This window comes from Kryptolebias marmoratus, linkage group LG17 (assembly GCF_001649575.2).
Source record: "Kryptolebias marmoratus isolate JLee-2015 linkage group LG17, ASM164957v2, whole genome shotgun sequence".
NCBI classification, from domain to species: Eukaryota; Metazoa; Chordata; class Actinopteri; order Cyprinodontiformes; family Rivulidae; genus Kryptolebias; species Kryptolebias marmoratus.
In genome coordinates, this window is record NC_051446.1 from 2,541,794 (window position 1) to 2,557,459 (window position 15,666).

The 15,666-nt window shown below is 38.5% G+C and overlaps 1 protein-coding gene across 1 annotated transcript in view; it reads left to right on the top strand.

Annotated features, from left to right (window-relative positions):
* The window catches only part of cadps2 (Ca++-dependent secretion activator 2), a 311,669-nt gene that overhangs the window by 97,020 nt on the left and 198,983 nt on the right, over positions 1-15,666 (top strand). Inside the window, exons 9-10 of the mRNA XM_037980923.1 lie at positions 2,447-2,513; positions 8,107-8,215. Coding sequence (XP_037836851.1) covers positions 2,447-2,513; positions 8,107-8,215 — 176 coding nt within the window. The remainder of the gene's footprint in view (positions 1-2,446; positions 2,514-8,106; positions 8,216-15,666) is intronic.

A 15,666-nucleotide genomic window follows, 5' to 3' on the forward strand; every position in this document is an offset into this window, starting at 1 on the left:
TTATATATATATATATATATATATATATATATATATATATCACTATTGTGTGTGTATACATAATCTATAATTTAGCTGTCTTATGTATATTTTTAAAACAAGCCTACTCACAATTTTAGTAGTGTTGGTTCATTATCATTATCAACAGATATGCATCAAAATTGGAATTTTGTTTAAGTTCTAAGAAATTTAAAGATGAAAATAGGGAGAATATAGGAAGTAGGAAAAAATAAGACTGACCTCCTTTGTAGAATGTTTTTGTAAAGACATTCCCAAATCTCCCATTTTGGTTTTGAAGGTTTCCCAAAGCAAAATATAGGAAGAAGAGGTGGGAAGTATCTTGGAGGAGGGTGGGATTCAACTGTGCTGTGAGCATTTTCAACAGGAAGATTTTGATGCACCACATTGTCAAAGACAAGAGAAAAGCTATATATATGTGTGTCATCAAATCTTTGTTAGCCTTCATTGCTGGCTGAACATAGGTGTTACACTGAGCATTATAGCTAACATTCGCTGGCATTTCTCTTGTGGACATAAATACAGTACAGTAATATTATATTCACAAAATAGAAGATATAATATGTTCATCTTATTTGTGAAAAGTTATCCCGTGAGCCCTGATGTCAGCAGTCTTCTGATATGAACAGAAATAAGCTGCGCGGTGCTGAGGCATCTTCTGCTCTTTTGGTTTAACTAAATAAGAAGGACGACCGCTCCAAGATGGCGGCCGTATTTCCTGCAGCCAATACGGGGTCTACTCTTTATGTCTATGGTGCACAGTACCACATATTCTGGAGGAAGAACTGTTGTGTTTATGGCTATGATACATAGAATGTTTAAATTAAAAGCATTCAGTTTGACTTTCTTTGATGTATTTGTTTTCAAATGAAATGTTGAGTACATACATGACATAAGGATAGTTAGCTGTATTGTATGCTTACCATAATAGAAAATAATGTTCCATTCATGGTATTCTAACTGGCAAAAAATAATCCACTGAGGGCTACAGTGGATCACTTAACTGGTTGTGATTCGCCCATAAAAAGATGAGTATTTTTTCCTTATGCAGTTTATAAACTTGCCTCTTTTCAATTGCAGCAGTAATCTGCTTTCATTGAGCCCTTTGATTATTTTATAAATGCCGGTAAAGGTGAACCAGCGCCGCTAGAGCACCAAAATCATTCATTTTTAATTGAGTACGGCTCATGCAGTTCAAGCCAAGTTACAGTCTTGGCCATCAAAACAACATGCATAATGACCGAATTGGGAACGTGGAACAGTGAGATCCGATTAACCCCAGATCATTGTCATAACATAACACAACACTGCAAATCAACATAAAGACAACAGGAGAGAGCTAACATTGCTAACTTGAAGCTAACCCAATGCTTAAAATGCTAACCGGATGCTAACTTGTAAACAGCGTTACCGCGCGTCAGAATAGCATTTATGAACTCTCACACCAGAGTAAACTAATCAACTGCAGGTTCAGACTATGACATTTGTTTATTTTTTTATCAATAACATACTGCTCTGACTCACAAACTGATCTCAGGCTGCGGCTTGAGACCAGGAGACTTGGAAAGGAGCTGACAAATCCAAGAATAGACATAAAGTCAAAGTTCTGTAGATCCTTTAGTCTACTTGATTAACTCTGCTACCGCTAACTGTTATCTTGAACTACATCTGGTAATGCATGTGTACCGCTGACAATGCAAGTGGAAAAAAATACAATTTATGCTGAGAATAATATGACATTAAAAGCCTGAGTAGATCAAATAAAGGAAGAAAACTACACTTATATGTACATCAAAAATGACACCAAAATCAGTAGCTCAAAGGATACTATTTAAAACTTTTAAAAGAGCTGACTGAGTTCTGTAAAGAGTTCTAACACTGGATTGGTACACAACAAGAATATTATGCTCCTTGAGAAAAGTGATTAATTGACTGTATATTATTTTCTCAAGGGCTTTTGAAACAAAAGAAAGTTTAGAAATGAGCCTAAAGTTTGCAAGAATTGGGGTATTCAGTCCAGGTGTTTTAATTAGAGGTTGCACCACTGCATGTTTAATATTATCAAGGACCACAGCAGAGGACAAACTGCTATTTATAATATCCAGAGCAAATGGAAAAACTTCTTTGAAAAGTCAAGGAGAACCTGATGGCTTCATACCTCTTAAAGAAAGGCCAAAGTCAGGCAAAGTCAGGGGGGAGGGAATTGTCATGTGAATAACGGCACTGTTTTCAAGCAAGTTATGCAAAGCTCTTTAATTTTTGAAAAATACACAACAAAAATTGAAGGAAAAAAGCTCTGGTTTAAAGATTCATTCTACTAAAACAAACAAACAAAAAAAATACATTTACTGTATCTGCCAGTAATTGTATATTTGATTGAAAGCATATATATATATAAGTCTGTTTGATGTTGTTTGGTGTGTTTCAGGTTCCTTTACGCTTCGGGACAAAGACTGTGGAAACGCTGGAAAAAAAGATATTTTGTTCTTGTGCAGGTATGATACCATTAAAATGTAGATGGTAGACTTTTATAAACATATGCTTGACTTGAAAGTTGTTCTGAAGATCAGAGACCATGGCATCATGTGTAGCAGAGTAATTATAAAAAGTTTAAATTACATGTGCAAAAGGCAAGTGGCTAATTGTTCATTGTCCTGAAAAACTTTTTTTTTTTTTTTTCATTTCCTTGAACTGACTGCCCTCACAAAAACATTACTTCAATTAGTCAAATTTGTTTAAAGCTTTTATTTTCTTTTATTTTTATTTTTTCTAGCGTTTTGTCAATTACTTGAAGTAATGTATATTGCCCACCACTTTTTATTCCGGAGTTTTAGACTAAGATCCTTTTGTACTGAGAAATGATGGAGCTGTAGATGTTTTGGTCAAATCTTGTAAATAATGTTGTATGCATGAGCTGTTTTTCCATGGTTCTGTCTTAGCATGGCTCACTTTTCCCTAACTGAGCTCTACTCAGTTCTACATGGCTTAGGGGATTTTCCATACAACTTATTCTGGGCAGGTCGTCGTAGCATGGCTACCCAAAACTTACCACCAACAGATAAATAAAAGTGACAAAACACTCATCATTCTGTGTCAGTTTCCCCAAAAGCTGTGACCAAGTTGAAGCCACCTCTCCTCTGCCAGTCAGAGCCCATATATAGAGTCCATTTGCTCTAGCAAATTGAAATTGATTGAAATCTCTCTCTGGCAAATCAACGGCTTGCTGTTTTCTGACGTCAAATCTTCAGCTTGACTCAGCTCGTTTGGAGCCCTGGCCAAGTACATTCTAAGAAGAAAGCTGAAAGTGTGCAGGACCACACAATGAAATGACTTTGAACCTGCTCTGTGTCAAGCAGAGTAGAGCTGAGTAATAGCCTGTGGAAAAGGGCCAATAGTTGCCTGCTCAGTGAAGCAGGTGAAGGAGCAACATTCCCAACATTTTCTGAAGTCAAGGTGCAAACTTGTGTTTTTGTTCCCCATTTTTTAAACTTAAAAACATGTTATCACTCCCCTAGCAATAAGGAAAAATCTGGTAGTGTTTATTGGATCTAATTATACTTTCTTAGTTACAAACTAAAAATATATCATTAAAAAGAACTGTTACATTGTATAACTCTTCCCTCAGCTTTGAGTTGGTTCAGTCCAACCTTAGCCTTATCAGTTGTTGCCACTGCCTTGCTATTCAGAAAAATGTTTGGCTGTGGAAGTGAGAAAACAAGCCAAAGTCAGGCTGTTAAAGCTTTAAGACTGTGCTGCATCTTTTTCTGGCAGCATAGAGTAGGGACATTGAGATCATGTGGTTTAGGACTTCAAAATACCCATATGTTTGTTAAAATCTTATGGGTATGTAACAAAAATCCCTTTGTGCTGATCTTACTGACATCAACCTGGATCTTGTTGTAGATGAGTATATTTTTGGTTGGACCAAATATGGCCTAAAAGTGAAAGTTTAGTCAGTGGTAAATGGTCTGCACTTGTATAGTGCTTTATGTAGTCCAAGGACGCAAAAACACTTTACACTACATTCAGTCATTCACCCATTCACACAATGATGGTGGTAAGCTACATTGTAGCCACAGCTGCCCTGGGGCAGACTGACAGAAGTGAGGCTGCCATCACACCAGCACCACTGAGCCCTCTGACCACCACCAGTAGGTGAGGCAGGTGACGTGTCTTGCCCAAGGACACGACGACTGAGACTGACGAAGCAGGGGTTCTAACTGGCAACCCTCTGGTTACAGATGAACCCCTACCTCCTGAGCCACTGCCACCAATGTTTATATAACATTTAACTAAGTCATTGTATTTTGCCACAGTTTGTTAAAATATATATATATATTAAAAAAGGTTATTTTTATGTCTAGTCTAAGGTACAGAGTTTAAAACTTAGCCAGTTCATTTGAAAAGGGAATTTCCATAAATACATATGTATTTACCCATATGTATTTATGGAAATACATACACTTCGCTCCAAAAATATCAAAACAATGAGACATTTTCTTTCCTTTTGTTGTAAACTGCAAACACTTCGCTTTGACATCAGAAGATGAATATGAGACAAGAGAGCAACATCAGCTTATATTTCTAGGTGTTTTCATATTTGGGATGGAGACACAACTAAGAAGATAGCATTAATTACAACAAGACAACAAATTTCCAGGTGAGAAAAAATACTGTAACAAATAAACGTAAAATAGATCAAAGTGAATAATACTTGATATCCACCATATTATCCGCACTATAGGACGCACTGCATTTTAAGGCGCATTAAGCGAAACAAAACAAACCCCTGTCTTTTCAGAGAATACTGTACCGACGTAAAGACCCCCACATACTCGGGCGTACTTCACTCTGCGGAGGCCTCTGCGTGTACTTGAGGTGGACTCATTGCGGAATCGAAGCGGACATCCGCAGGATACATCCACGCAAAGATCAATTTTTATAACTGTGTACACGTACTCGGTGTCACACAATAATCTGCCTGGTGAGAAATGGTGTTCACATAGGACTGTTTTGTGTGTGACACCAACCGCTCTCAGGTGAGAATCTGTGCCAGCTCACAGTGTGATTGCTTCTCTCTGTGCAGCACTGGCAGGTGTGCAGTGGCTGCCCTGGTGGTGAAGAAACATGGCTAAAGGCACCTTCTTTTCTTTTTTTTTTTTTTTTTTTAAAGCTAAGAGGCAAGCAATCTCTTTCTCCTCATCCGGTGACGTGGACAGTATGCCCGGAGTCCACGCTGCTCACGGAGTACACACAGCACGCCCAAGTACGTGGGGGCCTAATGCTGCAAGCGGTGCGGCTTTGTAGTTTACCAAAGTCGTACTAAAACATTACTACTTCTTGCATATATAAGGCGCTCCGGATTTTAAGGTGTATCTGTTGTTTTTTGAGAAAATTGAAGGCTTTTCAGTGCGCCTTATAGACCGGAAAATACCGTAGTTGCAAAATCCTTTGCTTGCAATAACTGCATCAAACCTTTGACCCTTTGGCATCACCAAGCCTTTACATTCTTCTTTTTTATGCATTTCCAAACTTTCAGTTCAGCCTTTCAGTTGTTTGCTTTCGTGGGTTAGTCCCTTCAGTCTTATCTTTAGCAGGTAAAATGAAGCTCTACGGGGTTTAAGTCTAGAGATTGACTTGGCTAGTCAATAACTTGCCACTTTTTCCCCCTAATGAACTCCTTTGTTGTTTTGGATCATTATCTTGCTGCATGATGAACAATCTCCCAATACGTTTGGTTGCATCTTTCTTTTAATTGGAAGATACAATGTTTCTTTTAGATTGTAGGATGTTCTTCAGCCTTTCCATCACTTTACCTCATCAGTCCAGAAAACTTTGGCCCAGAATGTTTGAGGCTTGTCTCTGTACTTTTTGGCAAATTCTTCTTGCTATGAGTAGTTTGCACCTTCTGTTGTAGCCTCTGTACCTTTGTTGATGCAGTCATCTGCAAACAGTAGATGGTGATACCTTCACTCCTTCCCTCTGGCAGTTGTTGCTTATGTCACTAAGAATTTTAGGATTTTTCTTCAAACACCTGGAAAAAAAAGCTGTATTGTTGCTCATGCTCTGATGTTAAACCCAAATAATTTCAGTCTACAGCAAAATGAAAGGAATTTGCCTCACTGTTTCAATACTTTTGGAGTATACACACTTTTAATTTAATTCAAGTGCAAATTAATAGTTAATACTACTGTTAACAATGGCTGTTTGTTTCAGGAAGGTTGTGAGCTATAAAGTATATAAATGTATGTGAATAAGCTTAGCATTTTTATTAAAGAGTCCATACTGTATTCCACTTTTTATGTCAGTTTTAAACAAAAGTGATGTTAAGATGAGTCTTTTGGTCAAACAGTGTAATCAATGTTATGCTTGATCTTGCTGATGTGTTAGAGGTTAAAGCTGAACTGAAATCAAATCTAAAAAAAATAGACATTTCATGTAAGTGATTTAGTCAAACACATCCACACAACATTCCAAGGGACCTGTTTTTCCTGACCTAAAACTTAAATAAACTGTTTTTAGCGTTTTAGTCAATAATTTCCAAAGTGGGTGATTTGTGGGCCGGAGTTCCCGTCCTGGGTTCATGACGTGCGATGTGCCCTGGCTGGCCAATAACACACTACTGTCAGGTTGTTTATTAGTGGAAATGGAAGAGGCGGCTTTTTTTGAACACAAGAAATGCCGGAAGACTTTGCAGGAGTAATGTATATACAACCATACCAGTGTGAACCTGAACCGACGACTGAATCTCTAGAATCAAATTAAAACTTTTCAGGTTTGGATTCTGATCACAAGGACCGTCATGGCTGACAAACCAATGGGCATAACGACCAAGTTGGTAACATAGACCGGTGAGAATCAATTACTCCCTGATCATTGTCATGACATTAGTACAGGACACAGCAAATCAACATAAAGACAGCAGGAGAGAGCTAACGTTGTTAATTTGAAGCTAACCTGATGCTAACCGGATGCTAACTTGTAAACAACATGAGCGTCCATCAGAATAGCATTTATGAACTCTCACACCACAGTAAAATAATCAGTAGCAGGTTCAGACTATGACATTTGTTTAATAACATTAAATTGTCTATATTTTTTCATCAATAACAAACTGCTCTGAATCACAAAGTGATCTCAGGCTGTTGGCCTGTAAGCAGCTCATACCAGAATGACAGAGCGCTTTTCTTGACGTCATGTTTGAATTCCTGTTTCTCGTCTACCTCTCTGTGGCGATGTCCTCCTCTCCATTTGACTTTCATTTAAAATAAAAAAAATAGTTAAAAATGCTGCTGGCAAAAGGTCCTGTTTTTGTGGCATGAATGTAGTCCACTGCATTAACAAGGGTCCGAGCGGTACTTCTCTTTGATGTTGTCCGAACCAGAGTTCTGATAGTGATTCCCACATTGGAGCTTATGGATCCAAATCTGAGGATGGTTTTAATTTTTCGGAAAGCCAAAAAATTAAACTCCAGTGGTATTTTCTGGCTGGTTCGAACAATTAATTCTAGCATACTGAACTATATTGTACGGGTATTCATCCAATCACTGATGAATTGCTGAATGCTCATGGCTCTGAGGATGTCACACATCAGGGGGTGTCACAGAAAAAGCCAAAAACCTCTGAGTGGTTTCTTCAATGTTCAGTATTAAAATATATATACATACTGTAGTATAATTCTTTTTATTTATTTATTTATTTTAATTTTACAATTAGTATATTTTATGATTTTTTTTTAACCTGATACTGGTTTCAAAACACTTTTTGGGTTCAGCTTTAAAGTATATGTTGGGCATAACACTCAGATACTGCCACGTTAAATTTTAGCTCAATATCTGGAAAGCTGGATGTATTATAGTCATTTTGGTGTTTGCTAAGATCACTTAGCTGTGTTGGCAGTTATTTTGTCTTGGACTGACTAAAGTATAGATGTGCACCTTATGATTACTTTCTAAGTGTTTTAATAAAACTCTTTTACTAGTTCAAAGGGGTTTTTTTTGCAATCAAACACATAATTACATATTCATCTAACCAGTGGTGGATCATAATAATAAATGTAAATTTGTTTTGTATATTTCTGTCCTGCAGGTTAGTCAGTACACATTCGCCATGTGCAGCTACAGAGAAAAGAAAGCCGAGCCTCAGGAGCTGATGCAGCTGGAGGGTTACACCATAGACTACTGTGACCCTCAACCAGGTAAAGATTAACTGTCTACAACTTATACTTCTATCTGGAAATGTGTAGACACTGACACTCTTTTATTGTTGAAGCTGGATTTGGAAACATTTTTAGGTTTGATAATGAGTTTGGACAAATAAAACTTAAAAATGATACCCAAATGTATATAAATATGTAAATTTATGTATACATTTATGTATGTGAAAAAAATAAAAGATGATGCATGTATATGTGTATACATATGTATATGTAAGTGTATATGTATGTGGTGGGGGGTTTGACGCCTGTGCATTGGTATTTGAGAGGGTAGATAAGAGGGTAGCTTCCATACACCTTTGAATTGGGGAACGGGCTCTGACTGTTGTCTGTGCCTATGTGGCAAAGAGTACCTAGCCTACTTCGAGTCCTTAAAGGGGGTGCTGGAAGGTGCTTCAGTTGGGGACTCCATTATTCTGCTGGGGGACTTCAGTACCCACATGGTTAATGACAGTGTAAACTGAAGGGGTATGATTGGGAGGAATAGCCTCTATGATCTGAACATGAGTTGTTCTGTTACTTAATGTATGTGGTCATTACAATGTGTCCATAACAAAAGCTCCTGTGTGTGTGTGTATTTATATACACTGCCTGGCCCCCCCCAAAAAAAAAGTCACCTGCAACTAGGTACGAGCCTCCTATTGGATAATTATTGCATGGGCGATGTTCAGCTGGCAACACTTATTTAATCTCAACTGGTGCAATAAGTTTCATTTCTTAATCAACCATGTTGAAAGACACATCCCATGGTCGTGGAAAAGCTGTCAGTCTGTTTGAGAAGGGTCAAATCATTGGCATGCATCAAGCTGAGAAAACATCTAAGGACATTGCAGAAACTACTAAAATTAGGTTAAAAACTGTACAATGCATTATTAAAAACTGGAAGGATAGTGGGGACCCATTGTCTTCAAAGAAGAAATGTGGTTAGAAAAAAATCCTGAATGAATGTGATCGGCGATCACTTAAATGTTTGGTGAAATCAAATCAAAGAAAAACAACAGTAGAATTCCAGGCTACATTTAATAGTGAAAGTAAGAGTATTTCCACACGCACAATGCAAAGGGAACTCAAGGGATTGGGACTGAACAGCTGTGTAGACTTAAGAAAATCCCTAATCAGTGAGGCTAACTGGGGAAAAAAGGCTTAAAGACTGGACTCTGGAGCAATGGAAGAAGGTGATGGGGTCTGATGAGATAATTTTCACAAGCCACCACAAAGTCCAAACCTTAACCCCATTGAGAATCTTTGGGATGTGCTGGAGATGACTTTGTGCAGCGCTCAGACTCTACCATCATCGCTGCAAGATTATGGTAAAAAATAATGCAACACTAGATGGAAATAAATCTTGTGACATTGCAGAAGCTTATTGAAACAATGCCACAGCAAATGTGTGCCGTAATCAAAGCTAAAAGTGGTCCAACAAAATATTGTTGTTTGTTTTTAGTAGGTATTTTAACATTTTTATTGTACATACAGGGACGGCTTAGCCCTATATATATATATATATATATATATATACACACACACACACACTCACCGGCCACTTTATTAGGTACACTAGCATCAGAATGGAGAAGAAAGATGATTCAAGTGACTTTGAACGTGGCACGGTTGTTGGTGCCAGATGGGCTGGTCTGAGTATTTCAGAAACTGCTGATCTATCAATCAATCAATCAATCAAATTTTATTTGTTTAGCACATTTCAGCAGCAAGGCATTTCAAGGTGCTTTACATAATTCAAAAACAAAATAAAAACAGCATGTGACATTGAATAAACAGTAAGAAAGAGAAAAACATCGAAGACATCAAAAACCTGCACTCTGACCCTAATTTAGCCATAAGCAACTCTAAACAGGTGGGTTTTAAGTTGAGATTTAAAGGCAACCAGTGTTTCAGCTGTTTTACAGTTTTCTGGAAGTTTGTTCCAAATTTGTGGTGCATAGAAACTGAAAGCTGCTTCTCCTCGTTTGGTTTTGGTTCTGGGGATGCAGAGCAGCCCAGAACCAGAAGATCTGAGGGGTCTAGATGGTTGGTACACCGATAACAGATCTTTAATGTATTGTGGTGCTAAACCGTTCAGTGATTTATAAACTAACAACAGTATTTTAAAGTTTATTCTTTGAGCTACAGGGAGCCAGTGTAGGGACTTTAAAACTGGTGTTATGTGCTCTATCTTCCTGGATTCTACTACTGGATCTACTGGGGTTTTCATGCACAACCATCTCTAGGGTTTACAGAGAATGGCCTGAAAAAGAGAAAATATCCAGTGAGCGGCAGTTCTGTGGGCATAAATGCTTTGTTGATACCAGAGGTCAGAGGACAATGGGCAGACTGGTTCCAGCTGATAGAACGGCAACAGTAACTCAAATAACCACTCGTTACAACCGAGGTATGCAGAACAGCATCTCTGACAGCACAACACGTTGAACCTTGAGACGGATGGGCTACAGCAGCAGAAGACCACACCGGGTTCCACTCCTGTCAACTAAGAACAGGAAACTGAGGCTACAATTCACACAGGCTCACCAAAATTGGACAATAGAAGATTGGAAAACCGTTACTTGGTCTGATGAGTCTTGATTTCTGCTGCAACATTCGGATGGTAGAGTCAGAATTTGGCGTCAACAACATGAAAGCATGGATCCATCTTGCCTTGTATCAACGGTTCAGGCTGGTGGTGGTGGTGGTGCAATGGTGTGGGGGATATTTTCCTGGCACACTTTGGGCCCATGAGTACCAATTGAGCATCGTGTCAACGCCACAGCCTATCTGAGTATTGTTGCTGACCTTGTCCATCCCTTTATGACCACAGTGTACCCATCTTCTGATGGCTACTTCCAGCAGGATAACGTGCCATGTCATGAAGCATAATTCATGTCAGACAGGTTTCTTGAACACAACAATGAGTTTGCTGTTCTCGAATGGCCTCCACAGTCACCAGATCTCAATCCAATAGAGCACCTTTGGGATGTGGTAGAATGGAAGATTCGCATCATGGATGTGCAGCCAAAAAATCTGCAGCAACTGCCTGATGCTATTATGTCAATATGGACCAGTCTCTGAGGAATGTTTCCAGTACCTTGTTGAATCTATACCATGAAGGATTAAGGCAGTTCTGAAGGCAAAAGGGGTCCAACCGCGCGCACTGCGCTCCATTCAAAATGAACAATTCCGTTGCTCAAGCGGAGCTGGTTCGCCTGTGTCAGCATTTATTTGATCCCTCTGAGAGATCACAATGATAATCAAATGGCCCAAAGCCCATGGAAGGAGATTACTTCTGCAGCCGATAAAAAGGAGTTTATAGACCACAGAGGGAAGAAATATTAGTTCTATGATGGGTGAATCACAACTAAAGCAAATAAATCAATGAAAGTCAAACTGAATGCTTTAGGTTTAAACATCCTCTCTGTATATGTGTATATATGTACCGTATTTTCCGGTCTATAAGGCACACTTTAAAGCCTTCAATTTCCTCAAAAAACGACAGTGTGCCATAATGTTTTAGTACAACTTTAGTAAACTACAAAGCCACACTGCTTGCAGCATTGGGCCCCCACGTACTCGTGCGTACTGTGCATACTCTGTGAGCAGCGTGGACTCTGTTCATAATGTCCACGTCACCGGGCGAGGAGGAAGGGATCGCTTGCCTCTTAGCTTTAAAAAAAAAAACAAAACAAAATAAGGTGCCTTTAGCCCTGTTTCTTCACCACCAGGGCAGCCACCACACACCTGGCAGTGCTTCACATAGAGCAGCAGTCACACTGCGAGCTCGCACCAATTCTCACCTGAGAGCGGTTGGTGTTGCACACAAAACAGTCCGAGGTGAACACTGTTTCTTGTCGTGCAGATTATTGTGCGTCACCGAGTACGCGTGTGCGCCCATAAAAATTTATCTTTGTATGGATGTGTCCGGCAGATGTCCACTTCGAGTCCACCTCGAGAACGCGCAGACCTCCAAAGAGTTAGATACGACTGAGTATGTGGTGGTCTTTACGTCGGTGCAGTATTTTTGGAAAGACGGGGCTGTTTTATTTCGCTTAATGTGCCATATAGCCCGGTGCACCTTATATATGACAAAAGTTTGAAAATGAACCATTATTTACAGTGCGCCTTATAATCCAGTGCGCCCTATAGTGCAGAAAATACGGTATGTATATATGTATATGTAAGTGAAGTGAAGTGAAATTTATTTATATAGCACTTTTCAGCAGCAAGGCGATTTAAAGTGCTTTACAATACAAAAACAACAACAGAATAAAATAAACAACAATCAGGTACATACATAATCAAATACAGAGGTACAGAATCAAACGCAGCAAATCTCATAGAAACGTCATAATCAAATACAGATCAATCACGTATAATCTAAATGAAATATAGGATAATCTAAATGAAATTGTGAAACTAAACATATCTAAACATGAGCTAAAACAGTAAAAATAGTAGCTAAAATACTCTAAATAAAATCATGATAAAGTTAAAGCTGAACTAAACAACAATCAGACTAAGACAGTCACAATATGAGCTAATATAAACTAAACTAAACTAAATGTGCAGGAAGGCTAAATAAGCTAACATAACATAAAGCTAAGGGTACAGCATGACTAAAAGTACCAAAAGGCCCGCTAACAGCCAACATAAGAATTACTAAGATAACTAAATTAAAATCACGATAAAGTTAAAGCTGAACTAAACAACAATTAGGAATCTAACAATCTAACAATATCTAAAATATGAGCTAAGATAAATTAAACTAAACTAAATGTACAAGAACTAAACTAAATCTACAGGAAGGCTAAATAAGCTAAAACATGACAATACTAAACTAACGGTACAAAAAAAACCTTTCTAATAGTACCAGAAGGCCTGCTAAACAGCCAACATTAGAATTGCTTACTAAGAGAGGGGAGGGAGGGAGTGGAATGAGAGTGGGATGACAGAGATGACTCAGAAACAGCAGAAATTGTGCGTGTGTGTGTTTGTAGAGAAGTCCATGAATAACGTCACAGAGGATTGTCTTTGATAATGATGGAATGTTCATCAGCCAGCCCAGAGCAGATCCACAGATGTCCTTAGGCAGGAGGGGGGGGGCAGAACATCTTGTTTACATAAATTCCAAGGATAAATTGAAGATAGCTAGCCAAGGCCAGCATCAGGGAAGCCAGAATTTACAAAATAATAATTGTTTTGGGTCAGGCAGACTTGTTTTCGTCTGTCTTGAAAGTCTTGCTGAAACTTCTCAATGGCAAATCCAAACAGACAAATTCTAGGTCCATTCTGCCTGATTCAAGCAAGCAACTTCCTCCAAGATGTAACCCATATTATTATTCATGAGTCCCAGAACCGCAATTCAGTCTGCGGTCCTGTAAAAGGATAGCATCCAACTTGCGATTCAGCTCCCGTTACCACACAGTTTGATTGTTGACCGCCAAACCCACCAAACGAATAGAAAGCAGGGCAGAGAGGGGAGGGGGGGGAGCAGTTCAGGAGACAGAGAGAAAAGAAACACATCCGCCTTCCACCAGGATCAGAGAGAAAAACGTATGTGTGTGTGTATGTTTACGTATATAGCTCTGGTTCTTCATCTAATGAGGTACACTTTAGAAACAGAGGTCAGGAGAATAAACAAGGTATTCTCCACCGCACCCTCCAAAGTGTACTCTCAATGGCAGGGGAACGACATAAGAGTAGATTCAGCTAGAGCTGAAACTGAGCAATACTGCCGAAGTATATGGGAGGAGGCATCACACAATTATTATGCCCCATGGCTTCAGGATCTAAGATCTGAACACATAAATCTCTCAGAGCATAAACCAGTAACTATATCAGTAGCAGACATCCAATACAAAGATTCAGGAGTGAATAACTGAACTGCATCAGGGCCTTACGTGATCTACACCTACTGGCTGAAGAAACTGACTGCTTTCCATGAATGCCTAGCAGGACTCAATGCCCTACACATGAATACTCGAGTGCTTGAAACTGCATAATATCAACAGGACACTAAGAACCTTCATTGAGAACTCAATGGGAATATGGAAGACAACTCTAGAGGCCAGTTCAAAGCCAATTGCACAAGACGGCATCAAATTCATCCTATACCAAGGTGATTCTCTATACCCACTTCTGCTCTTCATGGGTCTGAACCCTCTCAGTCAGATGATAGTGTAGCACTTATAATGTAGCTACAGTAACTAACTACTCTAAGACCAGTACTAGGTTCGGCTATGGGAGCAGATAATAGTTGCAATTATAATAATGACCACAGACCAGTGAGAAACTTTGAACTGCCGGCTTATTAATAAAAACATTTACATACAGTTACACACACAACAAAATTTCAACAAGAAAATAGAACCATTCCTTTGAACTAGAAATTATAACCCCCTTTTTTAAAATATTTGACCTGACGTAGGTCCTGAAGGAATAATGTATCTCAACCTAGGTTATTGTTCTATTATAAGTTGCTGTTTATCTGCTTAGCGTGCAGTTCTATATTGTATTCTATTTGAGTTAACTCTGTATCATTTCAAAAGTTAAATTCTTTAAGTCTCACTTTGAAACAATTCTTTTCAAGTTTAACTTCACAGAAAGGTTCACAACTCAACAACACTTTAACAGCATTGAATAGAAAAAAAACAATAAAAGGTAAGAACAAAAAATGATTCAGCAAAAGACTGAATATCCCTTAAATCAAATTGAATGTCCGTATCCCTTTTTGGGAATCCAGAAAGCTTTGTGTTGTGTCTCTGAGTCCACTGCTATTTTAGCAGCAAAATTGGGTGAATCATACCAGTTCTGATGAGACAAAACATCCAGCAGAGGTGTGCAGCTCTTACTGGTTCAAAGTTCAAGGCTGTCTGGTTGGTGGCTCGCCATCTGAGTTCTCGTTCCCGACATTCAGCTCGAGTTTTTCCGGTCCAATTTCCCGTAGAACTTTAAAGGCCTGTTTTCATTACCAATAAAAGTGCAAAGAAAGGTCTGTTCAGCTAATTTGGTACTGAATAAGATGGCGGCTGAACATCTTAGAAGAAAATCAAACTTCACCTGATTTCATTCTCACCATTTCTTTGACATAAAACAACATACATATGCTACATAGCGTCCATTTTAACAAAAGAAACTACATCATAAATAAAATTACTCACAGAAAGTAAAATATATATATATATTTCTCACCAAGTCCAGTTCGAAAATATATAATCTCCTGAAGGCAAGGACAGGTCGAAATTCTGACAAAACGCTCCTTTAAAAGACAGAATTATCTTTAGATAACATTTATAGACGCTTTACTTTTTAGTTTCTCTTATATATATATATATATATATATATATATATATACAGGTGCTGGTCATAAAATTAGAATATCATGAAAAAGTAGATTGATTTCAGTAATTCCATTTAAAAAGTGAAACTTGTATATTATATTCATA